The 25,520-nt window shown below is 36.5% G+C and overlaps 2 protein-coding genes across 6 annotated transcripts in view; one reads left to right on the top strand and one right to left on the bottom strand.

Annotated features, from left to right (window-relative positions):
* The window catches only part of RHOQ (ras homolog family member Q), a 38,550-nt gene extending 33,673 nt beyond the window's left edge, over window positions 1-4,877 (top strand). The window contains exon 5 of one of the 3 annotated variants that reach the window (XM_060169916.1): window positions 2,266-4,877. In XM_060169916.1, coding sequence (XP_060025899.1) covers window positions 2,266-2,298 — 33 coding nt within the window. In that variant the 3' untranslated portion in view covers window positions 2,299-4,877. Of the gene's footprint in view, window positions 1-1,686 lie in introns of all 3 variants that reach the window. The other 2 variants (XM_060169915.1, XM_060169914.1) reach the window with 2 other exon arrangements.
* On the bottom strand, window positions 2,037-25,481 carry PIGF (phosphatidylinositol glycan anchor biosynthesis class F). 3 transcript variants are annotated; one of them, XM_060169907.1, is made up of 6 exons: window positions 25,374-25,481; window positions 23,222-23,470; window positions 21,958-22,049; window positions 20,593-20,709; window positions 17,629-17,808; window positions 2,037-2,358 (listed from the first exon to the last, which is right to left on the bottom strand). In XM_060169907.1, exons 2-6 carry the CDS (start codon window positions 23,447-23,449, stop codon window positions 2,202-2,204), a joined length of 774 nt encoding a protein of 257 aa, XP_060025890.1. In that variant the 5' UTR covers window positions 23,450-23,470; window positions 25,374-25,481; the 3' UTR covers window positions 2,037-2,201. The 3 variants fall into 3 exon arrangements, with proteins under 3 accessions (XP_060025890.1, XP_060025889.1, XP_060025891.1); XM_060169906.1 differs by lacking the exon at window positions 25,374-25,481 and adding an exon at window positions 24,682-25,362; XM_060169908.1 differs by lacking the exon at window positions 25,374-25,481 and adding an exon at window positions 24,682-25,362 and having other exon boundaries at window positions 17,700-17,808.
* Between the last annotated feature and the right edge of the window lie 39 nt (window positions 25,482-25,520).

Here is a 25,520-nt window from a genome sequence, read left to right as displayed (position 1 = left end):
CAGTCAGCTTCCTGGATGTCTTTCCTTCTATATCCACACTCAGCCTTTAAGCTTGGTAAGCTTCTATCCGTCTTGTGGTTTGAACCGTCTGCTGCTGAGATTCCCAAATTTCTATCTGCAGCCTGGACCTCTTCCCTAAACTCTAGACTTGGTTATCTAACTGGTCATGCAACAAGTCCATCCGGGTGGTAAGCATCTCAAAACTAACATGTCCAAAACAGAATTCCCAATTTTATCCCCTAGGCTTAATCTTCTCAGTTACTCGGGTCAAAAACCTTGAAGTCACACTTGACCTTGCACTTTCTCTCATACCATTCAGTGAACCCTCCAGCAAAATATATTTTTCTACGTTCAGAATATACCCAGAATGCAAACGCTCCTCTCTTTCCCCTCCTCTGGCAGCCTGGTTCAGGCCCCCTCCCTCTCTGGCCTGGATTACCGCAACAGCCTCTCACTCACCTTTCTGCTTCCGTCTGTCTGTTAACCTGTTCTCAACACAGCAACCAGTGAGACTTTAAAAATAGAAGCTCCATCAGCTCCCTGCTCTGTTCAGAATCTTCCAGTGGCTTTATTATCTTCCGAATAAAGAAAGGCCCAAGCCCTCACCCTGGCGTGCAGGCCCCGCTACTTCTCTGCCTCACTCATTGTGCTCCAGGCACTCGGCCTCTGTGCGGTTTCCCCAATCTTCTGCCTCAGAGCCTTTGTCCCTTCACTGCCCCCTCTGCCTGGGATAGTCTTCCTGATGTAGACATTGTTCATTCTTTCACTCAGATATCACTCTTGTCAGTGAGGCCTTGCCTGACCTCTCCCCACTCCCTATCTCCTCCCCCATTTTTCTCCAGATCACATATTCTATCTCTATATTTATTAGTCCACGGTCTTCTCCCTCTAAAATATAAGCTTCATGAGAATAGCTTAGGGACTTAATTTTGTTCCTTGCTCTATTCTCACATTTGGCAAATGAGAGTGCTCTGTAAGTTTTCAATGAACGAACGAATGGATGGATGGATGGGTGGGTCCCCTCTCACAGTAGAAGCCAAAGTCCTTACTCGAGGTCGCTACCTCAAGGCTGCCTCACTGACTGCCTCTCTTGCCATTACCCCTGCTCACCCTCTTCTTTCCCACCCCCTGAATGCTCCGTGCATGCTCCTGCATCAGGGTCTTTACCTCTGTGGCTCTGTCTGCCTGGAAACTCTTCCCCTAGGTATCCCTCAGTGCTCAGACTTTACCTTGGTGAGCAGCTTTCTCTGACCACCACCACTGTCCTCTGCACCCTTTCCCTCCCTCACTCTGCTTGTTTTTTTTAACCTGTAGCATGTGCCACCATCTGCTCTATATTCCTCTGTGTGTTCCTCCCCCAGTAGAACTTAAGCAAACGTAAGCATCACACAGCAGAGACTTTGCTGTTTTGCTCAGTTCATTGACATGATCCCCAGCACCTAAAAGCAGAGCCTGGCATATAGTAGGTACCCAGTAAATATTTGATGAATGAAAGAATTTTCCATAGAGAAAGTCTGGAAGAATATACACTAGTATTTTAACAGTTAGCTATCTCTGGGTATCATAAATATGGATGATTTCATTCTTTTTGCATTTTATGATTTTCCTTATAATGGTGTATTTGTGTGGTATCAGTTGTTGTAAAAAAGACTGTATATATTTGTGATTTTTTTTTCTCCCTCCCAGATAGGTGCGTGCTGCTATGTAGAATGTTCAGCTTTAACCCAGAAGGGATTGAAGACTGTTTTTGATGAGGCTATCATAGCCATTTTAACTCCAAAGAAACACACAGTAAAAAAAAGAATAGGATCAAGATGTATAAACTGTTGTTTAATTACGTGAGAAACGTCTTCAGTGGCCAAGTAAACTGTCCATTTCTCTCAGAAAGCATATGAAATGCTAAAGCTATACCCAGACCTCTTAAAAATAATGAAGCAGTTTAAAACTTGAAAGGAAAAAAAAAAACCCTGTCCTCAGAATTCTATAAAGTTGATTAAGAATGTTTCTTAAAGGTCCAAGAAGCAACAAACAGCATCTGAAGCCACAATCTATTATAAATACTTTATTTCAACTAGAAGGTACAATCTCTCAGGGGTTTCATAGTTTAAAAAGCTACAATCACATCATGTTGTAACTATATAAAAAACAGTGCTGTTAAGTGGAACTGCCTGGCTTAGACCATATACATGTCTGCACAGTCTTTATGGAATCTGCACAAAGAAATATCTTCTCCCTTTGCTCCAATTAATTGTTCTTGTATGTAAGTTTCTTTCTATTCCAGTATATCCAGAGTGGTGAAGTAACAAGGCCAGCCACGTAGCCAAAGGTCGCTCCAAGCGTGCAGGAGATGGGCCATTCCTGAGGAGAGAATGTATGAGATCGAAAAGAACAAATGTTTTATTATTACTTGAGCACAAGTGTAACCTAAATATTTCTATATTAAAGCTTAATGTGCTTTCTCAAAGAATGCCAAAAGTGTAATAAGGTCATATCTGCATTTATCATGAACACTAAAAATGTACACATTTTAGTTAACGTGCATTCAACTGTAACAAAGGTTTCTGGCAATTGTAGATTTAGTTTGATGCTCCCCAAACTGCATGAGTTACATGCTGAAATTACAAATTAAAACTTTGGGTCAGACTTTGCCATAATCCTGGACTCAATTTAGCTCTCTGAACTAGTTGGTAGTTTTGTTTTTCTAATTTCCACATTGGCTTGTATATCAAATGAAACGAATAGGGTGTATGCTGACCAAACCACAAGAAACTTTAAATTGTGTTGAAAAGACCTAGAATTCAAGCATGTTACATGGAATTTATAACAAAGCAACTGCTTTCATAATAAAACTGATTTCACCTTTCAGATATAGATATTGGAACCACAGTAGAAGTTACAGAACCACAGCTTATGTACACACCTAGAGTATAAGTTAAATGACATACTGGCTTCCAAATACCCATTTTCTCCAGCCATATTACATTTCACAATATTATGTCAAGCCAGAAGTAAATAACGTTGACTTATTTCATCCTCGAGCAGTGCATGGTAGTCCCTAGGTTTTGAAAGGTCCTGCTTTAAAAAAATTTTCTCATGTTTATCTATGAAGCTTATCTGGTATACTGGAGCCATTTCTAATCTTTCTCTAGGGAAACAGACTGTATAACTGTGGTAGAGGTGAACCATCTTAATGACTAGTTCTGTTACCTAATTAAGCTGTCTCGTTTGGTCTGCTGTTGATTTACCTTATTCCAGATGCCATGCAACAGACAATAGTGTTAGACAAAGTTTCAGTCAGTGTGAACAAACTAATGCAGTTCAGAGAAGCATAATCTAATCCATAAAATTTTTCCCAGCCTTTCCTACATTTAAAAATGCTGTTGCCTAAATTATGATTTCTTTATGTCTTTGGTGAGCTTCTGTTAATTTCCATGACGTGAGCTTATAGCTATGTCTATTGCACAGATTGGGTAATGGAACACTAAACTTTGATACTTGAAAATGACAGCCTTAAATGCTCATAGCAGTCACAAATCTAGGATGTACTGTCTTGTGTGTGAGCTCTGTAGAGATTTTTTTAAAAATATAAGCATCATCTTCCCCATTGACGTGCGGAGAGTCTTCAGGAGCTTTCTCTCCTGAACTGGACAGTGGATGTCTTCTTTCTCCCAAGAAGTGGTGGTTCACATTAAGTACCATGGCCTTATGTATGCTCAAACGGAATCTGATGTAACTTTCTCATTTAATTTTGGTCTGCTATTTTTAGATAGAATTGAAAAGAACTGTATAACTCAATTAGTATATGAGCTAAGTTGTCCAACACATGGTATAAAGGAATTAAGACAGTAAAGTATTATACATTTATTTCCAACTTGCCTTTGGGGATTTGAAGGGAATTTTTTTTTTTTCTTCCTCAAATTCACATCTCTGAAACTCTTCACACTTGGTTTCCTAGCCAATAAAGTTAAAATCTAGAATTTGTCCTGCCCTAAGAGAAATGGACTAGGACTCTGGTGTCACCTCTGTTTCTTGACTGGGCCTCATTTTCCTCATCTGGGACGTAGAGGAGATGATCTCTAATCTCTCCCATTTATCAACTCTTAGGATTTTCTTCTTTCTTACAATAATCATTGTTGGACATTACCTTTTCGGCTTCATGTTCTTAAGATGGTAAAAATCCTGTATATAGATGATTAGAACTCTAAGCAAAGATGATTGTATCATCTGAACCTGAGGTGCCTTAGGTACTCTATTGACCTTGATGGGGTTTGGAGTTTCCCATTGCTTATTAAGAGCCTTTTCGTTGCTTTGGTTCTTTAGTATTTCTTTTTTGCAAAATCCTTCCTGCTAGTTTAACTAAAACCAAAGATTTTTTTTTTCTGTTCATAAACAGATTGTAGAAAAGTTGCCTTATTTTCAGAAGCATGTCTTCAGTTAAGACTTAGGTTTCCATTGAAATTCAGGCTAATCACTGGAACAACTAGTTCAAAGTAGTGAATTCTCTGGAAAATAAAATACTTCAAAAATATCTTACTGACATGAATTTTGCTAGTGAATGAAAATACATTGCTTCAAATAAGGTCATGTATGAATGAACTTAAACTTATAGTTAATATTTTTTTGCATATAATCAGTTCTGAAGTTCTTAAAAATAATTTTAGGGGCTTCCTGAAATCTTATTTAATATTTTGCTTATATCCTTATTCTATCTCTAAAGGTACATTTTAGGTTAGCCTATGTTGAATTATCACATTTACAATAAGTAGAGCCTGCACTAATGGTTTTTATTGTGAATTATCTTAGTTACTTTAGGCATTGCTTCCATTTGGTTTTAATTATTAATTTTAAGTACCACATTAAATACTGGTTTGTTGGTTGTTGCTTTTTAAGTGATTGTTGCTTTAATAGTGTCCCATCTTAACACATGGGGGGGTCACAAATAAAATAATATGCATAGTTTACTATCTATGTAAAGCACTGACCTTCTTACCTTAGTAGTTTTTATTTAACACTATGTAAACATCTGGGATAATATTCTTTCCTCTGTTTCTCACGTGGTGGATCTATGCATCATCGGCCAACTGCGAGCATCTGCACCTTGGTAAAGGGTGCGTTGTCAAAGTGCAGGAAGAATCGTACTCCCACATGAATTCAGCCAAATTCCAATTTGGGTTTCTAAATTCTCTTTTAATCACTTTGTAATTTCAGTGTGGCTCTTTGTTTCCGAACACATATATACACATTTACACACACATTCTTTAAACAGCTGCTATACTTCACCTCCAGTGGAATGCCAAAAATGAAGTAAATATTAGTTAGAAAGTTTTGCTTTAAGAGGGGTTAAGGCTTGGAGCACCTGCTATTCAACATGTCAAGGAATCCATGCCATCAGCAAATTAAAATGTTGGACTGGCTTTGGAGACTGTTTGCTAGTGATGGACCAGGCTTTCTGCTTGATTTTTTCTGAAATAAGTAGTCCTTAACTGTAACATAGTCATTTTTTAAAAGAGAATTTCTCTTTATATAAGGGCAACTTTCCTTAATAGGGAATGGCAAAAGGAGCTGTTGAAGGGAGTTGGGGAAGGCTGCCAACGAACCACCTTTCCTCAAGCAATTTCCTGCTAACCTTAATATTGCTTTAAAAAAATTAAAACTATCCTATGGCAACAATTCATTTTGACTTGTCAAACAATCGTAGCTTAATCACATATTTTCATAATTAGATCTTGAAGTTTTCCATTTAAAACTACTGTCTCACATACGGAGATGTTTCTATTTAACGTTCCTCATGCCACAAACAGAATTAAAAAAACACACCGTATCATCTATTGAAGAGACAATCCAACTGCGTTGCTATAAACATTTCTCCAAATTATGATAATCTGAGATGGCTCTATATATATATCTTGTTTTGTTTAAGGAAAATAGAACACTCAAAGACATTCATGTAAAGGAAGTCACAAGTGATTACCACCAAACGACCATCTTCTTTTTATCCAGTTCTTTATAAATTTAATTTTTTTTAAATCACTAAACAAAAGAAAAAATTCCTCTTGCATAACAAAAGATAATATGGACAAAAGATAATGCAACTGGGTAAAATTATTACAGTTACTGTCAAACAGAAAAACTAAAAAAATGAGTAGCTGCATCATGTGAAAAAAGTATCTTGCTTAGAACTACTATTATCCTTTTTCTAAATCGAATGATTCCTTATATGTTTCAGCACTTAAAAAAAGGTCAGTGTTCTCTTAAAATAATCAGCATTAACAAAGGCCTGATACATAGGGTCTTGGTACATGTACTACCAGTAAGTTATTTTTCTCTTAGAAATAAAACAATTTCACCCTAATAAGCTTTAAAAAACATCTTAAATAATACAGATATAACTTTTTTTCTGTTAAAAAATCAATATTATTGCTGGTTGAAAGACATTTCAAAATTATATAAGCTTATTTCTACCTGAAGACCACACTGGTTTCTTCTGATCAGGCATTACTATAAAACTCTGCTTACTTTTTAGGAAAGGAAAATGTACCAATATAAAGAGTTTGATATATTTCAGAGCATGTTGTAAGTAGTACAGAATAGTGATTAAGAACACTGGTTTTTGGGATTTCCCTGGTGGCTCAGGAGTTAAGAATCCGCCTGCCAATGCAGGAGACAAGGGTTCGAGCCCTGGTCTGGGAAGATCCCACATGCCGCAGAGCAACTAAGCCCATGTGCCCCAGCTACTGAGCCTGTGCTCTAGAGCCCATGAGCCACAACTACTGAGCCTGTGTGCCACAACTACTGAAGCCTGCGTGCCCTAGAGCCTGTGCTCTGCAACAAGAGAAGCCACCACAATGAGAAGCCTGCGCACCACAACGAAGAGTAGCCCCCACTCACCTCAACTAGAGAAAGCCCCGGAGTGGCAACGAAGACCCAATGCAGCCAAAAATAATAAATTTTAAAAAAAGAAAAAACTCTCATTTTTGTATTAGACTGGATTTGAGTCTCAGCTCTGCCATTTGTTAAATATCTGACCCTGGGAAATTAATCTGGATGGAACCTAGGATACGACATGACGCAGAGGAACTTATTTACAAAACAGAAATGGTCTCACAGACAGAGAAAAAAAACTTACGGTTACCAAAGGGGAAAGGGGGAAAGGGATAAATTAGGAGTTTGGGATTAACATATACACACTACCATATATAAAACAGACAACAGGGATCTACTGTATAGCACAGGGAACTATATTTAGTATCTTACAATAACCTATAATGGAAAAGAATCTAAAAGAGAATATATATATATATATATATACACATATATATATATATATTCTGAATCACTTTGCTGAACACCTGAAACTAACACAACATTGTAAATCAACTTTACTTCAATTAAAAAGTTTAGATCAATGGAACAGGAAGAAAGCCCAGAGATAAACCCACGCACATATGGTCACCTTATCTTTGATAAAGGAGGCAAGAATATACAGTGGAGAAAAGACAGTCTCTTCAATAAGTGGTGCTGGGAAAACTGGACAGCTACATGTAAAAGAATGAAATTAGAACACTCCCTAACACTGTATACAAGAATAAACTCAAAATGGATTAAAGACCTAAATGTAAGGCCAGACACTATAAAACTCTTAGAGGGCAACATAGGCAGAACACTCTATGACATAAATCACGGCAAGATCCTTTTTGACCCACCTCCTAGAAAAATGGAAATAAAAACAAAAAAAAAATTGGGACTTAATGAAACTTAAAAGCTTTTGCACAGCAAAGGAAACCAAAAACGACGAAAAGCCAACCCTCAGAATGGGAGAAAATATTTGCAAACGAAGCAACGGACAAAGGATTAATCTCCAAAATATACATGCAGCTCATGCAGCTCAATATCAAAAAAACAACCCAATCCAAAAACGGGCAGAAGACCTAAACAGACATTTCTCCAAAGAAGATATACAGATTGCCAACAAACACATGAAAGGATGCTCAACATCACTAATTATTAGAGAAATGCAAATCAAAACTACAATGAGGTATCACCTCACACCAGTCAGAATAGCCATCATCAAAAAATGTACAAACAATAAATGCTGGAGAGGGTGTGGAGAAAAGAGAACCCTCTTGCAGTATTGGTGGGAATGTAAATTGATAACAGCCACTATGGGTTGAAAATAGAACTACCATATGACCCAGTAATCCCACTACTGGGCATATACCGTGAGAAAACCATAATTCAAAAAGAGTCATCCCCTCAGATCCAGCAAATACTGGATTTCATTGTTAATTTCTTCTTTGCTAGTTATTCGAAAAGCAAGTGTATCGTATGACTGAACTTATAAATGGAGAGATGACCCACAGTCATTATTCCAGACAGCATTCCAATTCTGCAGAAACCAATACTGACCCAGACAAAGAAATTATTGAAGGCACTAGGTTAAACATACAGATCTGTGTGCCATTTCTTTATGAAGATACCACATTTTGGATTTCTCTTTTTGTGAAATCTAGAGGTTGTGTTGCAATTTCAAGAAGAGGGTGGGACTGTGTGAGACAATGACACTCTTTTAACAGATACATTTTTGGTGTTTTTCTTTTTAAAAAACTTTTCCTGGGGGCTTCCCTGGTGGCGCAGTGGTTGAGAGTCCGCTTGCCGATGCAGGGGACATGGGGTTTGTGCCCTGGTCCGGGAAGATCCCAAATGCCACAGAGCGGCTAGGCCCGTGAGCCATGGCCACTGAGCCTGGCGCGTCCGGAGCCCTGTGCTCCACAACGGGAGAGGCCACAACAGTGAGAGGCCCGCGTACCGCAAAAAAACAAAACAAAAAACAACAACAAAAAAACCCTTTTCCTGTTTAAGCAGTAAATGGTTAGAATTGTTTTAAAAAAACAAACCCCAAAAGAGTCATGTACCACAGTGTTCATTGCAGCACTATTTACTATAGCCAGGACATGGAAGCAACCTAAGTGTCCACTGACAGATGAATGGATAAAGAAGATATGGCATATTTATACAATGGAATATTACTCAGCCATAAAAAAGAAACAAAATTGAGTTATTTGTAGTGAGGTAGATGGACCTAGAGTGTGTCATACAGAGTGAAGTAAGTCAGAAAGAGAAAAACAAATACTGTATGCTAACACATATATATGGAATCTAAAAAGAAAAGGTTCTGATGAACCTAGGGGCAGGACAGGAATAAAGATGCAGACGTAGAAAATGGACTTAAGGACACGGAGGGGGAAGGGTAAAAGCTGGGATGAAGTGAGAGCACTGACATATATACACTACCAAATGTAAAATAGATAGCTAGTCGGAAGCAGCCGCATCACACAGGGAGATCAGCTCGGTGCTTTGTGACCACCTAGAAGGGTGGGATAGGGAAGGTGGGAAGGAGACGCAAGAGGGAGGGGATATGGGGATATATGTATACATACAGCTGATTCACTTTGTTATACAGCAGAAATTAACACACCATTGTAAAGCAATTATACTCCAATAAAAATGTTAAAAAAAAAAAAAAGTTTACCAAAATGTGACCCTGGGCAAGTCACCTAACCTTTCTGTGCCTTGGTTTCTCATCTACAAAATAAGGATCACTGTAAAACTCACCTCATAGGGTTATTGTAATGATCAAATGAGACAATGTGATGTGTGATACTTATAACCATACCTATAACAGTATCTGGCACATAGTACAAGTGACCAATTAATGTGAGTTATAATTGATAATAATCTTTTAGTTCATATTTTTAATAGGCACATATGAAATAAGTTGTCATTATAATCTAGAATACCATCATTCCTCAAATATACCATCTCTAAAGCTATTTTTAAAATCCTGCCCAAATTTTAAGTACTTTATAAGTATTTTTAAAAAATTACATCTACATATATATGGATCATGTTTGACGAGAAGGAAGCATGAATTCCATTAGATGGTAGTTGGATGTGTATATACACACATCCATATAATTTCAAGGGTTCACAGACTTGAAGCCCATATAGGGACTCCTGGTTAAGAATCCCTACACTTGGAACTATATTCAATATCCTGTAATAAACCATAATGAAAAAGAATATGATACATATATATAACTGAATCACTTTGCTGTACACCAGAAACTAACACAACATTGTGAATCAACTACACTACAATAAAAAAAAAAAAATCCCTGTACTCTTCATCACTCTACCCTAATAAGTATTTTTATTAACTGTTCTAGTTGGCCAAAGAAATACAATGACCTTTCACTTTTTGGTTTCAGAATTTTAAGGATCAATTTCAATGACGTAGATGGCATTTGTGTGGATTGAGAGTAAACAGTTTAAATACATTTTAATTATAATATGCACAATATATCAAGTGCAAATAGATTACATTTTTACTCCATAAAACAGCTAGTTTGGTATATCACTGACTATGGCAGTTTATAAGCTGCTGCAGGTTTCATCAGGTATTTGGGATTGGATAATGGTGACTTTTTTTGAAATTAGTTTAAAATATTCAACGAAAAGTTTAAAAAGCTAATTATATAAAAACATTAAGCTGCTTTTAAAAATACTTTATATTTTACTTGGGAGCTTTACTTTGCTTTTCTAGGAAATGGCATGTGGCATTGGAGTGAGAATGATCTGAGATGCAGGGCCAGGTCAGCCACTTACTGGCCATATGACCTTTGCCAGGTCACTTAACACCCGAGCCTCAGTTTCCCAACTGCAAAACAGGGATAATAATACCTCTTGTACTTAAAACATGGGGCTCTTGTATTAAATGAAGTAATACTTAAAAATCTGTCATGAAAGCTGTAAAGTACCATGCATCAGTATCATTCCGTATATTGCATATTTTAACTTGAAAAAATTAAACTTACATGATCACTAATGGAAGTACGTCTTAGGTATTCTAATAGGTGATAATTAGAGCCTGCAGTTTAGAACAAATAAAATATTAATAGTTTATGCGCAATGTTATATTGTGCTGCAGGAACTATTCCCTTGCCCTTGTAATATAAGCATCTTTAGTACTTGCTTTTCTTCCCATGAAATGTCTGGGGAGCATAAAGCTTACAAGAGAAAACTCTCAAGAGCTATATAGCATACGGCATTATATTAACCATATGTAGCCTTACCACTGAAATAGACGGGAGATTCTTGCTCCTAGCTGTCGTTTTTCGTAACTTTTAAGACGTATAAGTACAGAAACTGATTTTAAACCAACCACTGGTAGGCATTTCTATCATTTTTAAGAGTCTCCATTTGAATGGCTCTGTATATTCAAAACTATTTATTGAGAGCCCCTACTATAAACCAAGCAGTTAAGGGGCAAACTAAGATTATTTAATTTTTTAGATAAATTTTAATAACACAAACTTTAAAAAATATGTTTCAATATAATTTTTGGAGAGGTATGTACTATGATAGATATCATGGGAAAACTGACCTATCTGCAGATCAGAAAACCTAGAAACACTTAGAACAACTCACAACCATTAGGATTACTGGCTCTTTCAGATAAAAAAGAGATAAAACCCAGGCAGTTCTAAATTTCAAACTACTTTTTAATATGTTTTGTTTATAATGCTTACCACAAATTTACATTTGCATGACTGATAGAATTCATTTTTAAAAACCTACTTTCAAAATTCTACTGGTTTTAAATGATTATTTATATTTTCCTCTGAATTTGGTTTTAAGTGATGTGTTTTTCCAGACATGCTTAAAGCAAATGCTATTGTCTCATGTAGGAATACATGTACAGATGAATCTACTAATCTGGATACATCTCTCTAGTTGTAACTCTTCCCTGTGCCATGTATACCACACCACTCTCCTGTGACTAAGAACACAGATTTAGGAAGAGCTATTTGTGGAGAGGTCCACGGTCTCCAGGCTGGAACTTCTTGTCAAAGTGACGATAAATGGTCCTTGGCAGGACCATGCAAATGAGTTACCTTAGCCAGCACTCTTCTCCCTTACATGAAAGTTCTGCTAGCAGATCATTTTCAACTTCACTGCCCAACAGTGAACCCACCTTTTAAATCCAAAACCATTTTCTATCAGTTATGCATTATAGTTTTTTTTCCATGCTCGAAATATGTAACTCATATTTCATATACATTAATATTTTATTTTGGTCTGTCTAAAATACTGTATAACACCTTTAGCATCAGAAACACCAATTAACCTAAAAATAGGCACCCTTCAATAATTAAATCCATAATCTTAGCTTTATCCCTCACTCTGTCATTATTTGCAGTGATTCATTTAATTATCCTTATGATCTCCAGCTTCAATTTATGAAAGTATTATCTGTGGCATCTGTGACTTTTAAAAATGAATATATATGTTTCACAGATATTAATGTTTTAACCTGATAAAACCAGAGAAAACAAAAAAGTTTTTAAATATAACAATGCCTCATTTATCTGGTATCTGATGGGAACAAGTACAAATATTTTTAAACAACTTAAAATTGTTTTCAAGACAATCTCAATCCATTTTGCTTTTTAACTTTATAAGAAATAAATATGCTCAGAAGAGATTTGATTCTCTGGGTCAATTCCATTTTGGAGACAGTAGCATGGAAGTCCAGAGTTTAAAGATATTTGTTGGTTTTCTAGGTACAAAAGCTTCACATCTTAGCTTCAAATACTCTCCTACAAATGCATTAAATTTTATGGTCTAAAATACAAACACTACCAGAGTGGTCACGGCACTTAAATGAAATTCTCACGTGAAGAAAGAAACGCAATATAATAACTACTCAACCTTTTCCCCCCAAAATCTAAGCTATGGCCATTTTTTAAAAAGAAAAGCTATGTTTCAGAGTCTCCAGGGATAAAGAGAATCATGGTGTCTTGGGGCGCTGGATCCTGAGTCTTCCTCTAATCAGCCAAGAAATGTTGAACAAGATGTGTACTCCTCTCCTCACACTTGGCTTTCTTTTGTGTAGAAGTGGGACTGAACTCTACCTTGCACTAGGGTTACCAGGATTAAGTTGCCTGTGTGACAGTGCCAAGCCCATGCCTGGTACATACACAGACAGATACGATGTTTTCTTTCTATTGCCATCCGAAATGTCAGACAGAATTGAAAATTACATGAAATCCAAATACCCTAAATACCTAAATACCAGGGAAACAAAAAGATGATTTAACAATCCACCCTACCAATTTAAGGATTATCGGGCAGCATGAATACAATAAACTGAGACAGTTAACATGCTCTAACACTTGGAGAACTCAAATAATGGAATTTGCAGGGTTTTTTGGTAATGCTAAAAAAAACAGTCATTAACCTACTCCTTTTATAGGTCATAAATGCTTATAACAGTAATTAAGCAGTAACTATGTGTCAGGTTCTGAACTAAGTACTTTAGAAGGATTATATTATTTAATCCTCACTAGCAAGTGGCAGAGCCAGGATTTGAACTCAATAATCTGATGCCAGAGCTCTTAATCATCCTGTTATCTGTCTACCTATTAATAAAACATGTGGGTTTAAAAACTTCATGGTAAATTTCCTTTGCTCAGAATAACCAACAACAATTCCCAACCTCCCGTTAATTTTTTTAATAACATGAAATACTAGCCGACTTTTGATAATTAAGACATTTTCCAGATGAAAAGCTCATAACCATCTATTCTGCAAAATATTTAGAGCATATTAAATCTGAATCTAAATCACAATATGAATCTAAATTATCATTACCACACAATTAAATTCCAGTCCTGGTAATATTTAAGTATCTGTTATAACTTATACAGAATATGTATTTTGTACACAGTAAGAACTCAACAAATATTTACTGATTAGCTATTTTTACAGCAGATAATGCATCAAATTATAATGTACAAAGATCTTCCATGGTCAAAATATTCATTTTGTCAGTAACTATAGCTAGAAGCTTTCTCTGGGGCTGAAGAAGGCTGTCTGGGTTATGGGCAATTCAAATGTTTATAATGTAATAATTAAGGCAAGGAAGAGAAGCAAGATGACTTTCAATTATTTTTGAAGAAAACAATAAAGATGACCAACAACATAGTGGGCAGCCACCGACCACATTCTCTTTCACCCAATTCTCTTGCTGCCTCCTAGCAAGGGAAGGCTTCCTCCAACTATAAAGATACTATAAAGGTATCTTTCGTCATTTGTCATTACTTAAAATTATTTAAAATTCCTATTAGTAAGTGAAAAACATTTTTCATTAAGGTTATATATTTTCAATGGGCCTTTCTAGTCATTTAATGATGAAACAATTTAAAAAATATAAATATTCTTGAAATTGCTCAGTACAGAACTCACATCATTATAATCTTATGTTTGGCCTCTGGAAATTTTATACGAAGTCAGATTTGAATTCAAAGTAGAAAAAATGTAACTAAACATGCAAAAGTTTTTGTGAAGTGGATGGTATGTGTTTTTAAAGAAAGTATAATTGCTTAACCAGATACCCTTGTTTCTCTGACTGAAACATCAGTAAAACCAGATCCCAATCCAGAAAAGCTTGCTTTACCACAAACATATCAAATCTTTACTGGGCTATAAGGAATAGAGAACTAACCTCTCTTCCTAATACTATAATATTACAGTTTAGATAATGAAGTATATATAGTTATCTTCTCGTGAAATTTTACTCTAGAAAAATCTCCATTCTGAGGTGACGCCATGATCTTTCATTTGGTTTATTGTTTCTCTGGCAGATTCTGTCAGCACCATGAGCCACACGGAGTACTTATTCTGTAGTGAGGTTTATGAAGAAAAAAACCAAAAGAGAACAAAAAACTTGTTCACTGAAAATAAAAAGTGAACAAAAAAGATGCCTCAACATTTCTCTAGTTTATCAGTAAATCATTGCTAAAAGGGAAAGGGGCAGGTGATTATTATATGAATAAAAGATGATTAATTATACATCAATTCTATTATTTCACCAACAGTATCTATCATAATTTTAAAAGATGATAGTGAATAAGTGGGTCATTAACTGGGAATACTTTAAAAACAACTCAACAGTAAAGATGATTAAACAACCAGTAATATTCCAGTCAAATGAAACATTCTTAATGAAGACCAACATTTGTTACATATTAAATTAGCTAGTTAGAAAACCTTTTTTTAAAGTCAATAATTCAAATAGAAACTTTATATTAATTTTAAAAGTCTGATACCATTAATTTGGATCCGGCTCACCTCTTATTGTAAACAAGAACTGAGGTAGAAAAATGAGAGTCAGTAGCTAAAAGCCCAAACAATCGAAAATAGATAACTGAATTGTAAATAATCAAAAAATATATTTTCTACGGAAACCTAAACCCAGATTGTACAAAGGGCACCTACTCCCCATAATTCAACATCTATTTCTGCATAGTCTTATAAAGAGAAGATTTATACAAGTGTAACATATCAAACTTTTACACTCCAAAATATTCCATCTATACGCAAACTAACATGTTAATTACATAGTACCTTACCAACTCATAAGCTGAGGGCCAATGGTGCTTTATATATCGATACTTTGTATTTAGATTTAATTGCATATATCTGAAAGTAAGGAATTAAAATACAATTTCCTGTGTATACTTTTCAATGATTTTGATTGTCCTCCAATTTAGAAATCACTGACACTACTGAATGAAATTAAGTTCCATAAGATTGTAACTTGAGTACAAATGAATCCCCATTTCCCAGTGGTCACTGAGATGGCCAAGAAAATATAAAGGAAACCTTTATTAATATTATAACCTTGGGAAGGGTATCAGTGACACCACACACCCCAAACCTCCAGGGATTTTCATAACATATAGTAGAGAAGGGCAAACCTACCAGACTTACTGAATGTAAAAGAACTCATTTGTCTAGGAGACACAACATCTAATAGAAAGCACAAAGAATGGACTTAAAAAGTAGGCAGTTAAGTGCAAGACATATAATTCAGATCCCTCAAGGGCCTTTGGAAAATGACATACATAGCAGAGATTTAACCCAGCCACTTATTATCTAGGAATTTACACTAAAGAGAAAACTGGAGGGACTTTCCTGGTGGCGCAGCAGATAAGACTCCGCACTCCCAATGCAGGGGGCCTGGGTTCCATCCCTGGTCAGGGAACTAGGTCTCACATGCATGCCGCCACTAAGAGTTTGCATGCCACAACTAAGGAGCTGGTGAGCCGCAACTAAGACCTGGTGCAACCAAATTAATTAATTAATTAATTTTTTAAAAAACCTAGACAAATCTGCAAAGATATATGTTTTATGATAATCACAATAATTCGTAATAAATTAGTAATCATGAAAACTATAAATAATCTAAATGTCCATTCATAAGAAATTGGTATATGATTTTACCCAAATAATGGAGTATTATAATGCAAATTTTCACTGACATGGAATGAGCTCCATAATATGCTGTTGAAGGGAAAAAAAAGATTAAAAATAACATGTGTGGGCTTCCCTGGTGGCGCAGTGGTTGAGAGTCCGCCTGCCGATGCAGGGGACACGGGTTCGTGCCCCGGTCCGGGAAGATCCCACATGCCGCGGAGCGACTGGGCCCGTGAGCCATGGCCGCTGAGCCTGCGCGGCCGGAGCCTGTGCTCCGCAACGGGAGAGGCCACAACAGTGAGAGGCCCGCGTACCGCAAAAAATAAATATAAAAAAAAAGTAATAATAATATGTGTATTATGAATAGTTACACACATGAAGAGAGAGCTGCAAAGATTACCACCGAAACACAAATGGAAGTTGTCTCTGGGTGGCTGGCTATTTGATAATTTTTACCTACTTTTTATAATTATTAGTATTGCTTAAATTGTCTAAATAAATATATACAGTCTTTGTGATCAGAGAAAAAATCTCTTCATGTTGGAAAAAGAAAGTATATTTATTTTTTAATACCACAATTGATTTGGGAGAAATCATCTTAATATTTGGAAAAATCCATTAAGATATAGATTCAAAGATGTTTATCATAGCACTGTTTATAATAGTAAAAATAGTACTAAATGATCAATAGTGAATTTTTAAAATAAATTTTGGAATAACTATATAAAGGTTTACTATGAAGCCATTAAAAATTACAACAAAGATGTATCCATCACTAGCTCAGTGACCTTGGAATATTACATGTCCTCTAGGTATCAGTTTCCTCATCTGTAAAATGGTGATAAAAAGAACACTTATAGTATTTCCCCTAGCTTATTAGCTATATCCTATTGTCATAGAAAACAAAAAACCTGATGTTTATGAGCTTCCTCTAATATCACAAGCCCCTATTTCAAAACCTACTTTGCTATATGCTTTAAGAAAAAAAAAATCTCAAAATCAACATTCAGTTTGGCTATCAATCAAGCTAAGAAAATATGAATCTAAGACTACAAAGGCAATGTATATCAAAGTTAAAAATAGGGAATTCCTGAAACTTCTAGGCTATTAAACTCCTATACATATTCTCAAACTAAGCTTGTTTATTCACCTATACATGTAGAAAAAAATAGTGTTAGAAGATAGAAACAGGCTGATCTGGATGCCTGTGGCACTGAGACAGGCCCTAATAAATCACCCAGATTACAGTGACAGAGGGAACTGGCAACCCTACTTAACTAAACGATAAAACAATTTAAATACACATACTTGTTAGCTTCATCAGTTTTACCATCACTGTACAAACATCGACTTTGTTGCTTTAAAGAGTTGAAACCAACCTGCCATGGTCTTCCCCAATCGAGTGGAATAGGAAAGGCTCCAAGCCATGTTCCTAGAAAACTAGAAACTGTAGTGATCTGGAGACTATTCTCCCAAATGGATGTAACCCTATAAAACACAAATATATAAATTATTGGTGGTATATATCTTAGCTGCTGGGGAATCAAACAAACAGCATAAATTAACACTATACATATATATATGTTGTTCATTTAAAATAAGCATCGCAAATTGACACAAATATTTGCCATGAATCATTAACAATTAATTGGTAAGAAGATATAAGTGTTTTTCAGCTGGAAAGGTAATATATGCACATAGTGAAAATCAAACAATACAAAAGATTGTCTGCAATGAAAGCTAAGTCCTCCTCTCACCCTCATCATCAACTCTGATTCCTTTTCCCAGAAACAACTGCTATCACCAGCTTATTACATATCCTTCCAGAAATATTTTATACATACACAAATAAACACACAATTTTGTTTAGAATGATATGTGCACATCTGCATATATACACACATATATGTATATATCCTTCAAAACAAAACTCAAATGCACCATTTTATAAATCCAGTTTTGCTGTGTGTTTTCCCTTGTTAACAGTTTTACTAGTATTCTACTGTCCAAAGGAAGCAATCACAAAAGATCACATATTATATGATTCCATTTTTATGAAATGTCCAAAATACGCAAATCTACAGACAGTAAATAGATTAGTGTTTGCTTAGGGCTAGGGGAGGGGGAATAAGGAAGTGGCAGGTAAAGGACATAGAGTTTCTTTTTGAGGTGATGAAAATATTCTAAAAGTGACTGTAATGATTGTTGTACATATCTGTGAATATAATAAAAACTATTGAATTGTACACTTTATATAGGTGGCATACATGGTGTTTGAATTATATCTCAATACCGTTTAGAAACCCATCTCCCAGCTATCTCAGTTCCCCTCACGTATATGAGCCTCACCTTCCACATCTGTCTTAGCTTTCCAACAACCCTCCTTCATAATAACTTACAAGAGGCAACCCTTCCCACATCTACTTCCAAAAGCAAATTTCAGGTTTTGTCCAAGGAAAAGTGCCATATTTATTAAAATATTTACGCAATTCTTAACCATTTAACATGTATTAAACTGTCCTGCCATTTTTATTAAGTTCCTACATTTTTTAATGTGTTACTGACGAAGTTTTTGAGTGTTATGCCCCATCCCATTTTTCCCATAAGTTCTGTGTTTCTTATTGCCCAGTTTTGCATAATGCAAGGATTTTTAGGAATGCATATGCCATCTTATAGCAGAACTGACTATAGAATCAAATGACAGTATCTCCCCCAAGTACACCATTAATGCTATTATCAGAAACAGAATTCAAAGCTGGATAAATCACCAATCCAAACCAATAAGGTTTCAACTGATTTTCACTGTTTAAAAATGTCAAACTAAAATACTAAAAGAAATTAATGCCATTTGGGATACTATGGTAACAATGTGGGAAAAAGTGTTCAATGTGACACTTTTGTTTTCTTGAGACTTTATGAACACTAGAAGATGGTTCTGAAGGGGAACAAACAAACATTTCAAAAAGAAAAAGTCAGTAATTTATGGAGCCTAGCTACTCAGCAAGCATCCTCTGCTCCACTTGGGCTGTTCTCTTCCAAATCACATAAAAATACCATGTTCATTTCAGTTTCTACAGTTTCATTCATCCCATAGCACGGGGTGTCTCCCCTTCCCACTTAGTCTTACCAAATCTCTTACTCCTGATCCAAGTCCTTCATAGATCATCCCCCCATCCAGCTCATTCTTCAGTGGTCTCCTACCCTACTGAGTTCCTAAAACTTCATTGTTCGAGTTACACAAACTTAGTCTTATGTTTTTGTTCATCTCATCCTTGCCCCTTGAATGTCCAAGATCCTCATGGAGAGAAGCATAGCTAATACATCAGACTCCACACAGAGTTTGCATAACACAGAGCACAGAGTTAAGGGCTCAAGAAGTTTTTGCTGCTAGGTGATAAACAAGACAAAAATCATGGGCACCAAATAACTTTCTAGTTTTCTTAGTTATAACTCAACCATTTCTGATACAAATGATTTCACTGCCTTTCAAGAAGTGAAAATTTTAACTTAACGATGCTGAAAATACATACAGCTGCTAAGGGAATAAAATCCTGTAAAGGGCTTCCCTGGTGGCGCAGTGGTTGAGAGTCCGCCTGTCGATGCAGGGGACACGGGTTTGTGCCCCGGTCCGGGAGGATCCCACTTGCCGCGGAGTGGCTAGGCCTGTGAGCCATGGCCGCTGAGCCTGTGCGTCTGGAGCCTGTGCTCCGCAACGGGAGAGGCCACAGCAGTGAGAGGCCCACATAACCGCAAAAAAAGAAAAAAAAAATCCTGTGAAACCTGCACTCGGATGTCTCACCACAAAAGAGGCTGAACAAGAAACTATAGCTGTTCCAATAAACATTTTTAGATGGTGAACCCCAATTCTACATTATAAGATGTACAGAAGCAATTTGATCTGTAGCAATTTTATCACAGTGATTAAATTATCCCCAAGGAGGGGTTTTCAAAGTTTTCTTTTGGTAACAGAAACCTTTTTTCAAGCAAAAAGCTAAGTGGAATTCTACCATACCAAAAAAAAAAAAGCAGAGCTGATCTTGCTAACATGGAGGGAGAGGCCTATAGTTCTGCCTGCTTGGGTCTCCCTCAAGTGCATGCCACCCTTCCCTGGCCCCCGTCCCCAGCTGCAGTGGGCCCTTACAGCATCACTGAGAACCATACAGTGCTGAGAAACACTCAAGGAACAATCAGCAAGCTGCCATGAATAGAAAAGTACCTCATTAATTTTTTTTTAAATTTCAAACATCACTAGAATATAAAATTCAAACTTACCCATTTCTACTGAAAACTCTTAGCCATGCTTTGAAGTTTGGTCCTAACAAACATAAACAAGGTACAGTAGTAAAAGTGGACAAAGTAACTGCGAGTAAAAATGTTTCCAACGCCAACCTAGGAAAAAAACACTGTATTAATTTTTTCTTAAGTGTTAAAGATGCATATACACACACATGTATAATCTTTTTTACTTAAATAGATTTAGTATAAAACTATTTTCTTACACTTAGAAAGGTAACATGAGTCTTACCAAAACCATGACTATAAAAAATGTTACTACCAAAATGCAAGCTATAAAAAACAATCTAGCAAATATTTGTCTTTGATGATATAGAGTTCAGAAGTGTTAAATGCCATACGATAGATACTGAGACTGTCCGTTGCAAGAAAACCCATTTCTAGATCATTAACTTTTTCCTCAATAGTCTCTGGAACTTTCTCTGCAATTCGTGGTTCAAATTTAGCTTATATCGGAACCACTTGGAGAACTAGGTAAATTTGTTTCTGACTAAGGCCTGAGAATTTGAATTTCGATAAAATGCGGATGTTGTTGGTTTTAGAACCACAATTGGAGAACCACTGCTCCAGACATTCATTCTACTCTAAAATGGATTACAGAGAAAGTATCATTTCCCATTACAAAGGTCTTGTCCTCCCCACTCTAGAATATAATTACCTGTTAATCTAGTATGTGTATATATAACCAGGTATATATATATATGTAAAACTATACATATAGCTGTGTGTGTGTGTGTGTGTGTGTGTGTGTGTATGTATTGCATCACTCATTTCAACATGATCATTTATCACTGCTAAACTGAACTTTCCCAAACTATAATGGAACATTATATAAGACATATTAATGAATTTGGCTTTCACTAATTCAAAACTGTTCAGTTTTGAAAAGGTGTTGAGTTAAATTTTACCTTTAAACTATAAACATTAGCTTCTACGTAATTAAATACAAGAATCTATTGACTTTTCTTAAGAAAACAAACTCTTTTCAAGCACTTCAGAATCACATTTACTATTTATAACTAATTTATATGTATCATTATAGTCAGTTTCCTTAGAGTTTCTAAGGGCCACACACCTATTGGTATGTGACAGTTTCTCATCTACCTCCCCCTTTAAGCAATTGCATGACAAAAGGCTACGTAATAGGAGCATTTAATGAATTAAGTTATTCCATTGTCTTTTAAAAAAATAACACTACCAAGGGCAATGATGTCAGTATCCTTCTGTGATCCACTGATTAAACACATCATGTTTTTTCTCTAATCACCAATAGAATTAGCACTTGGTTTAATAAACGACTGTTTTAAAATATAGTTGGCTTAAGGTAAAAAATTTCAGACTTACTCTATTAGTGGTGCTCCATATAGAACAAAAATTACATGAAAGGCAAAACAAGACATAAGAAAGTAGATACAGCATTTCAAAAATCTGGTTACCTAAAAAAGAAATGAATAACTTAAAGAATCAAGAGAATGACTAAAGGACAGCAAATGATTTGATTTTATCTACAAATACAACTTAGCCCTATAACGTGTGATACAGCTGAATATTCTTTGGATCTGCTCCTGAAGTCAGATCACATGTTCTTTGCACAGCACTGTAAAAAAGCCACAAGACAAAAATCGATCCCCATGTTCCACTCACCTAACCAACAGCAGAATCAGAAAATGTTTTTGTTTCTATGCTAAGTATTGAACTATGTTGTTAATCAGTATTTATGAAATATTTACCAATAAGTGTGCTAGGATACAAAAAAACACAAACACAGTCCTTCTTGTGTGATGATACATGAAATATTTATAGAAAATAATGATTATAATAATATTTTTTCATTTTAAAACAAAATTCCTAGGAAAACTGGACCAAAGAAAAGCACAATATTAAATAATTCCCCAAATCATATTCATGTTACTATATGATCCACATAAAAAAAGACCTGCATGTCTGCAAATCAGTGTGTGGGACCTACTTGAGTTCGAGCTCAAGAAGATCTAATAATAAAACACACAATGAGTGTTTTAAATCATAGGGCAGTAAATGTGTTTTAAATTACCTAATAAAGAACATACACATAGTATTGAATAATGTTAAGTGAGGACTTTATTAATTTAAATAATAGTCAAGTGTTACACTGTAGTGAATATTCCAGAAAATAGATTCCAATGTCTGAAAACTTCAACTGCTATTTAGTCAAGGAAGGCCAAGCTTGAAACAAGAGCTTATTTTGTAATTTATGAAAAACCCATTGTCTTTCAGAAATGCAAAAGATGAATGAAAATAAACTGAAATGTCTTATAAAATAAGATTTAAAGGTGTGATTGCTGTATTTATATATATTGCTACACTGAAGATATATTTATCTTCCATGATGACATGAAACATGACTATATAGGTTCACAATGCTATTATATCCAATTAACATGGCAAGAATCTATCAAACATTGTAGACAGTCTTCCAGCAAGCAATAGGCTACTGACTAGAAAAAAAAAAAATCAGCTTCTTTATTCACTGTAAATAACCCAATAAGTACTTGACTAATACTTTATTCATCCAGTAATAAAAACATTACCTACATCTAAAAATCAGTTGTCAAGAAATAAGTCTTACCTTGTATGATAATGAACTTCTTTTAGAAGATGCATTTGGTTTCACTACTAAATACAATACTAAATTGACGGCAGTTACAGAAACAGAACAGATGCACAACCATGTCAAGTGTGTTTCCAGTACTGAGAAGTTCTCCAAGAAGAATGATGGAATGAAGATGCTTAGGATAATTGAAAATATGCATAATAGATGGACATATAGTAGTCTCTTGATGTCAGTATCTTTCATGGTGTTTTCTTGAGTGGCTATCTAATGAAAAACAAATTAAGAAAAGAGCATAGGCAATAATGACTTTTTCCATTGTCCTAAATGCTCCAACGTCTAAAAACAAGCCATGAACCAAAGTCAATTTTCTATGGGCAATAATGTCACAGTGTCAGAATATAGGAAGATGCATATATGTAAAAACTAATAGACTAATATAGTATAAACAGCTCACAGAGCCTGAAAAAGGACAAATTTACTAATTTCTTAAATATTTGTGTCTAGTTTCTGTAAGACAGTCATGTGCAAGGACTAATTAAGCAATTCGGTTTTTTTCTTTTTGCCAAAATCAGAGGTGAAAACAAACAGCATGTGTTAATGATTTGCCCTGTTGGAAATATAAGCTATGCTTTCTAGAAACCCCATAATACAATTTGGCTGAACTGTTGGCATTTTTATCATTATGGACCCTTGTCTAACATCACAGTAGTTCACATTTTCCAACAAATGCCAAGTAACACCAGGTACACACTGGAATGGTGGCCAGTGTTACCAAGAAGCTTCAAAGAACATTATGTTAAACTAAGGAGTCCCAGTACTGCAAAAATACCAAAATGACAATGTCAGTTACACATGCCAGATTCCAACCAAAAGCAGAGCATGAATGGAAGGTGGAAAAATATTTACGTTCTCTCTCTCTCTCTCTCTCTCTCTCTCTCTCTCTCGCTCTCTCTCTCTCTCTCTCTCTCTCTCTCTATATATATACATATATAAACACGTTATTTTATATATGTATGTATTTACAAATTACCTAACAGATAGCTTATACATAGTATTGACTAATGTTAAGTAAGGACTTTATTAAAGTAGTAGTCCACATGTTACACTGTGGTTAATATTCCAGGAAAAAATATATATATGTGTATATTTTATAGACACAGAGCGCCCACTGGGGCAAAGGGGCGAATCCACGCCTTATAATAACACTCTCGTTTAATTCACACTGTATTTTTACAAGGCAAACACTTTACTGATAAGGAAACAGGCTAAAACAGATTAGGAAACACTCCAAGGTCCCAAGCTCCCAAGTGCTAAAGCCATTTCAAAACCTAGCCTCTTTGATACAAAGATACGCACTAGGGGGTCGAGAAAAGAATGCATGGCAAGAAAGGAGAAAGGAAATGTTTCTCACAGGTCCTAGCCTCAGCTGAGGGGCTGGGAAGGGAATCCAGAATATAGTCTCTCAATAGACACACCTTCAGATATTTTTCTGGGACACCCTCAGAATCGTAACTGACTGAAGCAGATCTGGACCTAAGACAGTGAATGGTACCCAAAGTCGGATGCTTGCTGAATGACTGAATGAATGAATGAACGAACGAATGAAAAGTTGGTCCAGTGTTGCCCCTCCTGAGAAACCCTGTGTTGGGCCCTGGCGAGCCCAGGAGGACTCTCGTCAGGTGCTTCCTCGGGTGGCCAGGGCCCCGGCCTCCACAGTCTGACCTGGCCCGAGTCCTTAAGCCTTGCAACGGGAGAGAAGGTTCTTCTGAGCGGCTCCTAGAGGAGCCTTCGCGGGAATCGAGGGACCTTAACCTGCAGCTCCATCCCAAACTGGGTCGCTCCGAACTCTGCCCAAGCCTCAGCCGACGGGAGTGTAGGCAACGAGGGACGAATTGAGAAGCATAATCAAAGAGCGCAAGCGTGGAGACTGAGAGAAAAGAAGGGACAGACACAGAATGTCGGATCCGAAAGAGGCCAGTCCATCACCGCAGCCCCTGGGTCACGTAGGAAGGGCGGCGCTGGAGGGGCCGGCAGGCGCGGGCCGGCAGGCGCGGGCCGGCAGGCACGGACCGGCCGGGGGCAGATATTCCCGGCCAGTTGGGTAGCTGGCGGAAGTGGCTTGCAGCGCCGGGAGGCTCGCGCACCCCGAGCCTCCGGCTGGGCTTACCTAACTCTCCCGCCCGCGGAAGAGAACGGAGGGTTTCTACCTCCCACCATCAGGTGTAACTCGGGCCCTGTGCCTCGCGCAGGCGCAGGCCTGTGGGGAGGAGGCCCAAGGCCTCACAGCCAATCGCAGAAGTGGAGAGGCGGGCCA

The sequence above is a fragment of the Lagenorhynchus albirostris genome, chromosome 13 (assembly GCF_949774975.1).
Source record: "Lagenorhynchus albirostris chromosome 13, mLagAlb1.1, whole genome shotgun sequence".
NCBI classification, from domain to species: Eukaryota; Metazoa; Chordata; class Mammalia; order Artiodactyla; family Delphinidae; genus Lagenorhynchus; species Lagenorhynchus albirostris.
Note: the sequence above shows the minus strand (reverse complement) of the source record. Positions and strands in the feature narration are given on the sequence as shown.